At 42.8% G+C, this 14801-nt stretch overlaps 1 protein-coding gene across 6 annotated transcripts in view; it reads right to left on the bottom strand.

Moving 5' to 3' along the window:
* The window catches only part of gramd1bb (GRAM domain containing 1Bb), a 78180-nt gene that overhangs the window by 21713 nt on the left and 41666 nt on the right, over positions 1–14801 (bottom strand). For 3 of the 6 annotated variants that reach the window (XM_071917836.2, XM_071917837.2, XM_071917838.2), the window contains exon 3: positions 6202–6412. In XM_071917836.2, the coding sequence (XP_071773937.2) occupies positions 6202–6412 (211 nt within the window). Of the gene's footprint in view, positions 1–2662; positions 2684–6201; positions 6413–14801 lie in introns of those variants that run through there. The other 3 variants (XM_071917841.2, XM_071917840.2, XM_071917839.2) reach the window with 2 other exon arrangements.

The following is a 14801-nucleotide window of genomic DNA, read 5'->3' as shown; positions in this document are numbered from 1 at the left end:
GGATAATCTGATTTGAAGGTGACAGAGACGTGAGAGAGGAATTACTCTGACGCTACTATCTCCATAAGGTGTGTGTGTGTGCATGTGTGTGTGCATGCGCTGTTGTGTTTGACTTTGTACAGTTGCTTGCTTGTGAGTTTATGAGCTTTATGTGACTGCATTGTTTACGTGCAGAGAGACTATTGTCTATCGCAAGAGGCTGAGAGGCAGGTTAACTCAAGTGTAACAAAAAAGGGAAGGAGGGATGGAGCAGGAGAGGGAGAGGGAGGAGAGAGAGAGGGAGAGAGAGAGAGAGAGAGAGAGAGAGAGAGAGAGAGAGAGAGAGAAAGAGAGAGACACACAGACAGACAGACAGACAGACAGAACCTGTGTCCAGCACTAAATTTTGACAAAGGTCTAGGTCTCAGACTGGTTTATGTAACTCTAAACCATATTATTTGGTTTTATTATGGTTTTATTATTTGGCTTTACACACATTTAAACAGCTTTTTCCTGACATTCACAAAATGAATCTTCAAAAGGAATTAATAAAGCCTGAGCTTCCAGTAGAATCTTTGTGCTTTCTTTGTTCCATTTGACAGTAAGTCAAAAACAATGAAATTTGGGTGGGAAGTTGGCCTCGAGGTAGAAAGGCTAACTAATAGCCAAAAAACATCGCTCTCACAATTTCATACAAGCCCTTTCATAGACTTTCATTGCAAGATTAACTAAAAGAACTGTTGGAAAGGACTTGTATGTGAATTGTGAGAGTGATGGTTTCAAACCCTGCTGACTTGCACTGGCATTACAAACAAATGCTAACAGTAGGGTGGTGCCAATCTCTCAGAATCAATCTTTCAGAATATTCTGAAAACTTTTTGATTCATATCTCCAGAGGGGGCTTGATTAATGACCAATAGAATAGGCTTTTAAAAATGTTGAACCTTCCATGTAAATAGATTTTCAAAGGAAGGATTTCACACAATTAAATCACTGCCGTTTCACATCATTTCAGGGAAGGAATGCATTGGAAAGGAGACAAGGGTTTGACACTATCAAAGGGGACGTCTAGTACATCTACAGAGGGAGAGGAAGCGGAGGGCCAGGGATTTAATGGGGCCAGGGATTGTCAATGGGTCAAATGAAAACAAAAAGAAATGCTTACTTTAATCAGGTTTAGTCTGTCATACTGAAAGAAAAATTAAAGAGAAAACGAATAGTTAACCAAAGCAGTGAGCAACATGAAAAGAGAAAGAAATAGAAAACAAGAGTGAAAATGCTGGGGACCAATGAGTTTGCGGCTCATTAACTACATTACTCTGCACTACATTATTACACACTACACTAACAGTGCGATGTTATCAGTGCTCAGAGATCTGACAAAAATTTGGTGGCACAGTAAAGTTCGGTTTGGCCCTTGCTGCAAAGAGGCACAGCGCCCCTTTCACTGGATGCGCTCTCTTATTTGGATTGCATTAGGGCTAGGGTGAGAAAGCTCACGTTGCCTGGATGACCTCACGCGATGACGACCGGGGTCATGTGACCTCTGCTGACCACAGAGGCTCACGTGGGGGATTGCGGGGAGGGGTGGCGGTAAGGGGGGGGGGGGGGGGGGCAGGGGCTTGGACTGTGGCACAGAAATGAGGGGTGATGTAATCAATTGGGGTATGTGCGTGCGTGAAACAGTGCCACTGCCACTGAAGCGTAGCAGCAAACGGAGCGTCATGAGGCTGCTGTTAACACCGACCTCCCTTTTACCATCTGCCTGTATCTCTCTGTATGTTCATTCCATTTCTGTCTGTTTCTGCAATTTCTTTCTGTTTGCTTTATTTCCGTTTCTGTTTGTAAGTGGTATACTCTAACATGCATCAGAGACCCTATAGACTGATAGCAATAAATGGGATTTAATGTGCAATGTGACTAAAAAAAAACAACAATGTGGGATGAAGTCTGACAAGGAAGATAAGCAGCAAATTGGATCCTATGCGACAGTATGGGCTATGCAGTAAAATGTGACACCAGTCCGCAGTACAGTTACAGCAGGAGGGGATATTTTGGGCTCTTGGTGTGAGGCAAGAGCAGCAGGGACTCTCTCATGTAGCCAGAGAGAGGCTGATCAAATAATGATGGGGTCCCGGAGTTTACCCCTCTACAGTCAGGCACTTAGAGAGCATCATAGACATAAGGGTGCTATTACCAAAATGTAACAACAGGACAAGTTTTAATGAATTTGTATGAAGCAGAAATGGGGGAGAGGGATAGAACACAGGGCAAAGCAGAAAAAAAAAAAAGATAGGAAGAGAGAAGGGAATTTAGACACTCAACTGGCATTGTAAACAGAGTGGAATTAGGAATTTGCTACATTGCATATCCCTCTGAAGCAGTACAGCAAGAAAGAGAAGGAAGGGAAGGGAAGGGAGGGATTTGAGGAGGGGAAAGGACGGGACGGGTGTGAGGGTGCGTTGGGGGTGTCGGTTGCAAGAAAAAGCCATCTGCTAGGAGCGAGGGTGCAGATGGGCGTCGTAACAGAGGCAATGAGCACAGGGGTGGGATGGGATCGGGGGGGAAGCACTGCGCACAGGGTTTGGGCATTTCCACAGAGCAGCTCACAAGACAAGAGGTGGGGCATGGGGGGGAAGGTGGGGACAGAAATATTTCAAGAACAGAAAAGAGTAATGCTTACTTTGGAAAGTCGCTTGTGAGACTAGCATGCAATCAGGAGAAGAACAAAGAAAAAAATCAGATAGAAAAACCAAAAAGAAAAGAAATAAACTGCAAGAATAAACAGCTGAAGGTACCAACAGAAGAGCTGAAACAGTCATTATCAGATTGCACACATTGTCATATGGCACGTAGCAGCAGCAGCAAAAGTAAGAGAGAAGGCGTGCACACTGTGTTGTGGAGGGGGAAAAAAAGGATAAGAAAAAGAACGAAATGACAAAAGCAACAAGTGACTTACAACACCAGGGATGGACAAGGAGAGAGTGGATCTGGAGATGGAATAGGGGAGTGACATGGCTTAAACTCTAACATTTTGGGAGCTCCATGAACGCAATTTAGAGTGGAGGGAATTACTCAACAAATAACTCTTATACTGAGTGTACAGAACATTAGCGCCACCTGCTCTTTCTGTGAAATAGGCTGACCAGGTAAATCCGGGTCAAAGATTCAATCCATTATTGATTTCACCCATTAAAGCCACTGTTAGAGGGGAGATGCAGATGAAAGGGAGGGCACAGGTTAAAGAGGGACTTTTAAGACATGAACAACTGAATCATGGATTGTGCAAAAGGGAGAGCAATTAAATATTATGAGGGTGTTTTATACATTTGGTGTGTGTTCCTAGTTAATCTTTTGTCTTTTTTCACTCTCTTATCATTTTTATGGCCTGTTCAAATATAATCCTAAGATGTCCACATATGCAACACTCTTGTTGTCTCCTTATCCCTATCTATGCCCTTCAAAGTTCTGAAAAGATCAAGTACTAAAAAAGAAATGCGTCTGACTTTTATCTCATCTTTTACAATTTTACGATGCATATATTTGGGCATGAGTTGTAATAAACTAAACAAGGCAACAGTAAATGCTGTCTCTGGGCCAATTAGCTCCAATTTGCTGTTGCACTAAAAGACATCATACATGTCTCTTAACCTAAATTGATTTCTTGACCCTGTAAACGTTACTTCGGATTTGGAGTCAAGTCTCTATCTCTGTTAGTTTCATAGTTATGGCTAAAAATCGATAATCATCAACTGGTATAAATCCCACACTGGATCACCACCAAAATCTCATCAATTGTTCCTTGGCCCAAGGCCCATCTGTCTACCAAATTTAATGAAATCCATCCATATGTTTTTGAGATATTCTGCTGACAGACAGACAGACAAACAAACTAACTAAGGGGCAAAAACATAAAGTCCTTGGTGGAGATAACAAATATGTTTTTTATTAATTATAGCGGCCCCCTTGGGCCAATCAGTGTAATTTTGAAAATGGCAGTGGTGACTTGCATCATTCCCCTAAATCTGACCAGTGGAATCTGAGATGTCTTGTGGGACAGACAGACAAACACACGACCAAACGGAAAGAGACTGATCCATAGCCCACACCTAACAAACAATTAAACTAAACTACACTAAAGTAAACTAAACTAAACTAAACTACAGGTCTGTGTGGAGGTATAAAGACGGCTTTTAATATTGCATTATTGCTGTGACAGGGTGGGATTGAGCCAGCGGCTGGGTTCCAGCACTCTATTATCCTTTCTACATTTTGATTGTAGCTGAGAAGAGAAGGAAAAGAAGAGTAAGAGAGGGGAGGGGAGTATGTGGGATGTAATAAGGAAAGGCCGGGATGGAGAATAGAGTGAAATCTCTCCTGATGGGGGATCTTGATCAGCAGAAACTTTTAAGCAGCTGTGCGGGTGTCATCATTAATAGACTTGGGTTGGTCGGCTACAGCAGAGTGACAGTAACAGCAGCACATCAATATGTACATGCCAGTAACCACTGATAAGGATATGTCACTAAACTGGGAAAAAATAATAAAACTGCGCCTACTCTGACATGTTTTAGCAGTCACAGTCAATGAATATCATTAGCATATCATCTGACAGAAACCTATCAGAGAGCCGGGGAGAATCTACACATAGTTTGATTCTATAATGACAATATCACATCTAATGCAGTATGGTGGGCTGATGCTGAGGTATGAGGGGGATAAAATCACTGTGAAATGGCAAAGAAAAGCACACAGCTGCTAACACCATGCCATTTCACTGTTGCCTTACTGATTCACTACTACTTTAGACAAGAAAGAGATGAACATGTCATATTCTTACTGTAAATAAAACGTTGTATCAATCAGTTACAGCATACAGTATCATCATTCCTACTTCAAACAGTTTCACATGCCCCCTCTTATTTACATTTTGCTTTATGAAAGTATGCTGATGTGTGCTTTGAAAGAAATGTTGAGTCTAATGTTAAGCCTAATGTTAAGATACACTATGCAATTACATGGGTCAGAAAAAGTGGTAGAAAACAAGCCATGTTTCTGTAAATCAGTTCTGTTTACCCAGTTATCACATACAGTAATCTTAATGAGCTGTAACTTCTATAAATACAGATTTTCTGGTCAGAGATAATGCATGGGCCAGTTTCAAAGGAATGCCTTAACCCTAGTCCTAGAAGGAGTAAGACATTACCAGTCTAAACTTAATCCATGTCTGTGAAATTGGCACCTTGTGTCCCACAGTAAAGTGTCATGACCCTGCTAAAAGCCTTTCACAAGAGCCAATCTGTCAAGATGACAGAACGGTAAGGCAGAAAGAGTAGTAAGGTTGTGTCCACCGGGAACCTCTCTTCACAGCGCAGGCTCTTTTCAGTGGAAAGGACACACTGTTGAGCATTCATGACACAGCTGAGAGCTTAGTATTAGGGATGAGACAATATATCGAAATTCAATATATCGCAATACAAAAATGTGGCAATACGCATAGCGGGGCAGAAAAATGAATCACGATATTAGCTACATTTTATTCTGCTGTAATAATCACAAATGAGACGGCTTGACTATCACAATTTCACAAGCTCTCCATCCAAATTATGTTATTTGCACTTTGGATTGACATTTTTAAATTATTGTTTACATTCTAGCAAGCCAATGCCATTGCTAGAAAGATTTGTGGCTCAGAAAAAAAACAACCTTCTGCACAGTCAGACTTTGTTGTTTGTTTGTAGAACTTTTATTTATTACATCGTATCGTGGTTGTATTGAATCGTGAACCCCATATTGTGTATCGAATCGTATCGTGAGATAAGCATATCGTCCCATCCCTACTTACTGCGGTTTTAGTGCTCAGAGAGTGCAGAGTGCTAGAAGTTAAATATATTTCAAACTTGGGCAGAAGAACGCCGCACTTCAAACTGGTTTTCAATTGTCGCTTAGTAACAACTAGAGCTACGAGCAGTGCATCTGCCAAGCATCTGTTTAGTGCTACTATCTAAAAAAAGGTCCCATGTGGACACAGGGGCCAAGTTCTTCCACCGAGCTCTGACATACTGTATGGACCAGTTTCACAGAAAAGGCTTTTAAAATCCTACACTAGAAAACCTTCCAGTCTTGGGGCTAACCTTCATTTCCATCTGTCCAACTGGCGCCAGGTGTTTGTTACAGGAAAATGTGTCAAGGAGGTAAAAGGAGCTTCTTATGGTCCCTCACCTTTGAGTTCTTTCCCCCGCTTCGTGCCGACTGCAGGGAGTAGGTTCTCTGGACGACCTGCTCGGGGGTGGAGGGGGACTTGTCAGAGGAGTGGTCCGAACCCTTCTCCACCATGTTCTCACCCTCCTGGCTCTGTGGTGTGGGAGAGCGTGAGCGTTTACGCAGGACTGGTGAGCAGGCGGGGGTGCTCCTGTTCGAGTTACTGGCAGTGCTACAGAGAGAGAGACAGAGAGAGGGAGAGAGAGAGACAGACAGACAGACAGAGAGAGAGAGAGAGACGGAGAGAGAGAGAGAGAGAGAGAGAGAGAGAGAGAGAGAGAGAGAGAGAGAGAGAGAGAGAGAGAGAGAGAGAGAGAGAGAGAGAGAGAGAGATGTACTGTTCAATGTACTGTTCTTTCATAATCTTACCACATATTCTTTAACATTCTTTAACATTATGGGCATCATAGAAATCCACATATAATATGTATGTAAATATGTACAAATATAAAACAGATTGTTGTGGTGGGGTGAAAATCAGAATATTGCATAATTTTAATTACAGGACTAGAATGTCCACATTAACCTACAGTACTTCCATAGATGTATCAAGCAATGAGCCATGTAAGACATCCCACAGTGCCATTAGTTCACAGATCTACATTATCTACACTTCCTCAGACTTACATCACTCCAGGCTTAACAGGCTTGGAGCAGCATGTGCTAACCTGGCTAATAACAGCTAGCAGGTTGCTAACCTAAGCTAATACTGGAAACCAACAACAACAACAACAACAACAACAACAACAGTGAGGGAAATAAGCGTCACACATGACCGGAGGACTTTCTCACCAGTGGCTTTTCAAAACACATCAGTTTAAACTTCACTTCGGAAGGAAAAAGGAAATCAATATGTTTGTTTTGCACCCCCCATCACCAATTTGGTTGAGAAATGCACGTGTCTGGAAAAACATCCAACTGAAATCGCCTTGACCCTGACATTTATTGAGCTGTTTAATCACAAATCTCTTAAACCATCCGACCTCATGACACTTCGGGCCCTTTTTCCTTGAAATACTAAAACAGTCGCACGGCTGCAGCAAAGCCATGGAAACCACAGTGGAAGACATAACAAGGATTAAGCAATCAGAGATACAAAGCCATGTGTAATGCATCAGTCTGACTATTACTGTCATAGAGAATGTGATATGATTTCTCATCTCACACTAAAACCAACAGTTGAACCAGCTATGCGGCTAAGGTAAAGCTAAGGTACAAACACTTCAACATGGGGATTTGCATTGATATCTTCATTAATAGCACTCCAGGTAAGTGGGACGGATTGTTGTCAGGTAGTCCCTGTCCTTCCATAGTACCCAAAGCTCCTATCAGGTAGCCTCTGTGTTCCAGCACTAGACGCTCTCTTCTAGTCTAACACACACACACACACACACACAACAGCTCACCAAGAAGCCTTCTCCTCACAATGACTGGGGCTAACAAAAGGCTCTGTAAGCGATCCGTGTGGCAGTGCGCCCGCCAGGCCCGGTTACTTGACATGGCGTTATGCAAGCTATTACGTCACGGCCAGCCAATGGCCGCTGCTAGTGACCATGAATTATACTGCTCTACTGTTACAGTCGGGGCTTCGGTGCAGCTTAGGGCACTGAATCATAGTGCGTGGTGTTGACAGCTTCTGTCTGACTGTCAGGGTCTGCTCTAGCAGCGGCAGGTTGACTGGAAATGGCCAGGACAGCGCTGAGCCCTCACATCTGTTTAATGCAAGGGGATAGATGATGCAGGCCGGGTATATTATGGCTCTGCTCATATTCATTTGTGTGATTAGCGAATGGTCCGCTGTTCAGTGGATGATCATTTTGACTGTATTGTACATCGCGTACCCTGCACTGACTACTGATTAGTCCCTACTGACCTTATTAAGAGTGAATTTGAGGAAAAGTCTCTCTTTGTGAGGTGTAAAACAATCTGTCCATATACTGTTTCAAGTACAGTAAATCACAGAACTATGGCAGGCAAATGTCAAGAGGTCATTGCTGGAAAACCCTTAGTGCAGAGCCACAGCTTGGATTTGTAAATATCCTATCTAGCATTTTTTTGTCTTAGGCACACTTAATGTGTGGTATGCCATCCATTCGGGTATGGCTGAGAACAAACACATGCGCACTAAACTGGTAGGAAGCAGAGTACATTGATATTCATCCTGCATGATAATCTCTGTCTGGGCCAGGAGGCTGTCTGGGTTACATGCACACACAAATGCACGTATGCACATACACAAAGACACAGACGAACACCCGCAAACACACGCACACACAAAAAACCCCAAATGTTGACACTCATATGCACACTTACTCATGTGCACACTCACTGAAGACAGAGACACATAAGTGCTAAAGATGGTGTATGTACAAAGATGGCGCAAAACTTCCTGTCTGCACAAATAGATGTTAACCCTCCTGCATATGCTTGGTTAGGGGCAGACTAGCCTACCCCAGGCCAATGGCTGTTTCTATAGCATCCAAATGGCTACAGACCTCAAACAAAGTTGTTTTTCTCAAGAACTGCTTATCACTGCTTATTACTAAAACAACTTTAATTCAGAATGCAGCAGGTCATATCACTCTTCTTTTTCCCATTCAAGCCAATACACTGAGAACAGACTGGTTTGCTGTGTGTTTTTCCCACCACATGATGTGATGTTGTTGCAAAGTGAGGGCGTATTGTCAGAGGGAGACACTTTGCCTCTTCCTCCTGCATTGTCGCCTCACATTATCACAATGTCAGAGTGCTACAGTAGATTATTAGTGCTAATTTGACACAGCTACTTACTGGGGGCAGAAGGGTGGGCGTAGTGACTAGGCAGACCACCCTTACACTGGTTCAAGCCCCAATGCTATTAAGTATCCACCCTGCTGAAGAGTCCATGAGCAAGACACTGAAACCCAACCTGCTCCAAGGACGTGGTTCTATACAGTAGTAGTAATAGTAGTAATCCTGCACTGAAAAGAGTATTGCATTATTAGTAAGTAGTAGTAGCAGTAGCAGTAACAGTAAAAGTAGTAGTAGCAATAGCAGTAGCAGTACCAGTAGTACTAGTAGCAGCAGTAGTACTAGTAGTATTAATGTTAGGTTCAGGTTAGACAAGTTAATTGACTAGCTGGTTAGGGTCATGTGAAAGCTGGTTAGGCAAAGGGAGAGGTTTAGATTGTGATTAGACTTAAGAAATGGGCAGCAAAGGTTCTGTGTAGTGAATAAAACATTTGTTAAGGTTAGCCAAAAGTTTCCTTGAAGTTTGGAATTGAACTTGGGACATTTGGATGTGATGGCAAATGCTTAAGCTCACCACCTCCCACCCATCTCACCTCCAGAACCTTTGAATACTGTCATGTCAACACTAAGCAGCCAATCACTATGTTACTCTTCATAATGTTCTGGTCCACAAAGAGTCAGAGCTCCTCTGCTGAGCAGACTGTTGTGTGCTGTGTGTTCATGGACACTAAGAGAAAGGCACATCCCTTATTATGAACTATTTACTATGGAGTCAAACTGCAAAAATATCTTAGAAACTCATTTAATCTACAGTAGTTACGCGTCTTCAAATATTTTTATTGTACTAAAACAAGTGAGAAATATCTGCCAAATATCTGCTAATGGGGTGAGATAATTTCACTTCAACTAATTTCAATTTCAAGAATTCAAGAATTTTCTAGAATCAAGAGTCATTTTTTGACACTAGTGGAGTGATGTGCCTCAGTCTACCTTGTTTCAAGATGTTGACACTTACTTCTAGAAAATTCCTGAAACAAGTGAAACTGCATTGAAAGCAAGAGGAATCATCTCACTGACCGCACTGGCAGAAATTTTCACTTGTGAGACAGAACATGAGACTAAATGACTTGTTAGGATGGCCATTTTTCACAGTAAACACACACATACACATCACTGCCCCGCTTTCCAGCAACTGCATCCACACCACTGCATGCATGTTCCCTTGCAAATACACGCACATGCACACACACATAAACAAACACACATACACCCCATTTTCACCCTTACACACGCACACACAGAGCATCTTTCATACAGTATATGCCAGTTGTGCTCTGTGAGCCACATCATTTTCCATGTCACACCCTGACTTGGTTGCTAATGCTCTCAGCCAGCTTTTATCATATTCTCTCTCTCTCTCTCTCTCTCTCTCTCTCTCTCTCTCTCTCTCTCACACGTACACACCATTACCACAGTTATCACTTTCACCACCTATCCCCTCTATCAGTAGGTTTTTGGAGCTTATGGAGGATGTATCAGACATAGTAGGTCAGGGTGGATGGGTGTGAGACTAAATGGGTGGGGGCGAGTTTTAGTGAGATCCAGGCCCATTGAGAGTCATTCATTAGTAGCTAGGGTTTTTATTCTTTTTGATTTAACCATTATATATCCAGGCAAATCTAATTCATAATTGTGGCTTGCCAACAGCACTCTTTTAGCAAAACGGGGTGGACACTAAAATGTTATAAGAAGAATAAAAATCTACTATATGAATAAATAATGGATATATACAGCAGTAGGATATTAATTTAACCTCTTAAAAGTCTGTCTGAAAAGTGATACATTCTATGATTAAGAGCTATGGTTGGGTAACAGCCCCGCCAAAAATGATACAGGAGAAACACAGTGTTACATAAACCAAAACGGTAATAGAGCAGATAATTTCTCCCCTTTTCCCTCCATGCAGAAAGTGACAGGATCTCCATGGCAACTGCCACTAGTGTTGTTTTTTAGTTGAGGAGGAATTCACGGCTCACCTCGCCTCTTCAGATACACGACAGTAAACAATGGGAACATGGATCCGTCATCAGCATATGAATGATTCAGCCTGATCAGTCATTCACATGCCAATGTGCTCTTTCAACCAGCAGCATAGCGTGGAGAGCAAACATGTAACTGACGGTAACCTGCATGGGAGCAAACAAGAGGGTCTGCCAGACACGCTTTGTGTTATTAACTGCTTCATGAAACAAACGCTGAGAATTTGACATAAAGCATTTAGGAGTATCTGTCCATGCATCGTGTCTGGACTATACTGCAAGATGAACTAGATGGAAACACAGTATAAGTGAACACAATGGATTCTCCAGTTCTATTACAACAGAGTAGACACAGCTGTTGTTAGATGTATACCTATCTGGAACTGCACAATACATGTATGTTGTTGTACCAGTCATTCCTGATGGCATGCCTGGGGTTGTAATGATGAAAGAACACACGATACGCTCAGGCAAAGGCCTATTACAATCAAATACAACTATCAAACACTGAATAGCTTAATTCAATGATGGGGACTCTGTGCTTAACTTGTGAAAATCGGTGTTATGTCTGCTCACATGAGCTATGAAGTTTCATTGATTAATTGATTGAAAGACTGCAGGCTATATCAGAAACAATTTAACAATTAAAGAGCCATATCACTTAGTGCACCTCCCACACAACTACAAAGCACAAACAAAGCTCAGCTTAGAATGAATATTGCTATAGCAACAGTGAACAGAGAGAGAGTGGTTTAAATATTCAGAGTGTGCGACTAAATATACTCCACTGTCTCTGCTGTTGAGAACTGCTCTCTAAGCTGGAAATACAGCAGGGATGCAATTAGACAAAGACAATGCATCATGGCTCATCCCGGATCAGTTAATGCATATTTAATAATTGGTAGGGTTGTGCATTTTTGAAAACGTCTTGATACAAATATTAATAATTCAAATTTGACACTGGTTCTATATATATATATATATATATATATATATATACATATTACAATACCTTTGTTTAATGAAGCGATATTTCATTTTATAGTTCAGTACAATATTTTTTCTAATAATTTGCACGAAATGTCTATAAACTAGTAGAAAACTAGATATTGCATGTTATAAAAAAGTAATTCAAGCATTGTGATATGTTTCAATAGCTTTAGATGTATTAAAAATCATAACAAAAGCAAACATTGGTATGGAACGGTTTTTGGATACTAGGGCTGAACAATTAATCGAAATTTTATCAAAATTGCAATATGGCCTACTGCAATTTTCAAATTGCAGGAGGCGCAATATTTGTTAAAGGCAAAATGTGTGTCAAAATACCATTTTAAATTAAATATTGTCGTGCTGCAGAGATGTCCTGGCCTACACATCATATTCTACAGACTTAAGAAAACATCTTTGTTTGGTACAGATCCCCGCAAAAATCACACCATAATCATTTTAATACGTTTTTCAATGAAAATGAGAATAATGATGTAAAAATGATCATTCCCTCTAATATTGCAAATCATATCGCAATTGCAATATCAGTCAAAATAATCGCAATTAGATATTTTTTCAAAATCGTTCAGCCCTATTGGATACCCAGTGCTACTTTTTGGTACAGTAATGAAAAGCATTATGGTCCAGAATTTGTCTACATTTATATGGGGATAGAGACAGTATTGAGGCTGATTTAGATTCACACTTACTGTACATAGCATTGGGTAACATCTGTCCCCATTGCTTGATTATTAAAACACTAAAACCTCAATTTTTATATAGTGCAGCATTTTAATTTGCATACTGGGCGAGAGGGATAGGTCCCAGAGGCATGAGCACAGAACTCATCTGCATTACAGAGCTCTGCAGAGCTAGACAGCAGACTGACATGAAGGAGACATGGATCAGACAAGAACCACACGTCAGAGTCATTTAAATTAGGTCAAGTTTTTACATACAGAGCAAAGAAAAACAAAGAAAAACAAGCAGGCTGCTTGTGCCACTTCGTTACAATCTTTGCTTTAAATAAGCCCTAAAGCTTTAAATCCAACTGGGCTCAAGCTGTCCAAACGGTCGGCTTCACAATAGCCAGAGTTCCGGGCCTTTCTGCGGGCCCCAGTTGTTTTCACTGTAGTGTTTTGCTGACCCTGGAAAATACCCATCTGGCACTGGCCCTTCAACTCCACTCTGTTCAAAAAGGCCAGAGGTGGACCGCGCTCACCAGCAACGAGTGCGCATGCACACACGCAGGAATGCGCATACAGTACACACAAGCACACACACACACGGACATGTGCATGAACACATACAGTACATACACCCACACATTGCAGAGACCCGTAACAGCTGACTCCATCCTCGTCCACGTTGAAACGGCATGCTAGGCACACATCGCATACCCAATCTTACAAACTCACCCCTGCTCAATATTCAAATGCAGCTATACACTGCATATCTTATATAACCAAGCCCATCCCACCCCACCCACCCACTCTCTCTGCACACGCACATGCATGCTGACACACACACACACACACACTCGTACATACACCACAGCGTCCGCCATACCCCTGCTGAAAGACACAGTCCCTCAACACTTCGCCATAGCAGCCCTCAAGGCAGCGGCAGCCCTCGTTGGCCACCGTCACACACTCAAACACCACCATGTCCTCGTAGGAAGCCCCCAGCAGCGAGCTGTTCATCCAGCGGATCATTCCACAGACTGCGCACTCTGCGCCTCTCTTCTCCTTTCCCTCTCAATGTGGAAGAAGAAGGGCGGTGAGAAGGAGAAATGGAGAGGGAGAAAGAGGGAAGAGGCAAGCGGGGAGATTTTCTTTAGCAGGCTTAGGGCCACTGATCTTCCCCTGCCAGCTCTGATCTCCTAATAACCAGCTTACATCGCCCTTAACGCCACCTGCCAAAGAAGAGGCATTGGTGGTCTGAGGAGGAGCTGCCCCCCTCCCTACTTTCATTCTAAATAGTACATGTTGATCTCCCCCAGCAGTGAAATGATTCATTACGCAGCCTCCATGTAATTCTGGCTGTATGCAGGCAGGCAGGCAGGCAGGCAGGCGGTTGTTCCCAACACTAACCTGGTAGTAGCCATGTAGAGAGCAGCTCCGCAGCGATCAGCCCTTTTCAAACGGCTTCATTCACGCAGCGGGAGCCGCGGATGAGGCGTGGGAGGAGGAGGAGGAAGAGGGGGAGAGGAGAGAAGAGAGAGGGATGAGGGATAAAGGGGAGGATGGTGGACGAGTTCCGGAGCATGCCAGGAGGATGGGAGGAAAAGGAGGAGGAAGCGGACGCGGCTGAGATAGAGAGAGATAGAGAGGATCTATTTTCCCAACAGATGGAGAGACCACTGAAGCTGGTGATCAGGCTCTCTCTCCCTCTATCGTTCACCCTTTTTCTTTGTTTAATGGAGGCTGATAGCTCCCCCTCTCACTCGCAACCTGCACCTCTCTCCCGTTCCCCTTGTTCTTCCTCGGCTCTCCCAGCCGTTCGGTCGTCTGCCTGATTGCTGCATCCGCTAGTATCCAAGCAAGGCTCTTCTCTCGCGATTTCTGCTCCTCGCTCACAGTATTTCACGGGTGCAGACGGACGATAGATGGAAAGAGATTGGCAGAGAGAGAATGTGAAGGGGGAGAAAAAAAAATGAGAGAGAGAGAGAGAAAGGGAGAAAGAGCGAGAGAGAAAACGAGAGAAGAGATGGCTTCCACTTTGCATTCCGCTTCTACTTGGTGCTGGTGCACTGAGCCTGCTGGTTCCTCAATTATTCATGCTTTTCATGAATGGAGGGGC

This window comes from Centroberyx gerrardi, chromosome 6 (genome assembly GCF_048128805.1).
Source record: "Centroberyx gerrardi isolate f3 chromosome 6, fCenGer3.hap1.cur.20231027, whole genome shotgun sequence".
NCBI classification, from domain to species: Eukaryota; Metazoa; Chordata; class Actinopteri; order Beryciformes; family Berycidae; genus Centroberyx; species Centroberyx gerrardi.
The sequence above is the reverse complement of the archived record's forward strand: the minus strand, read 5'-3'. Positions and strand labels throughout refer to the sequence as shown.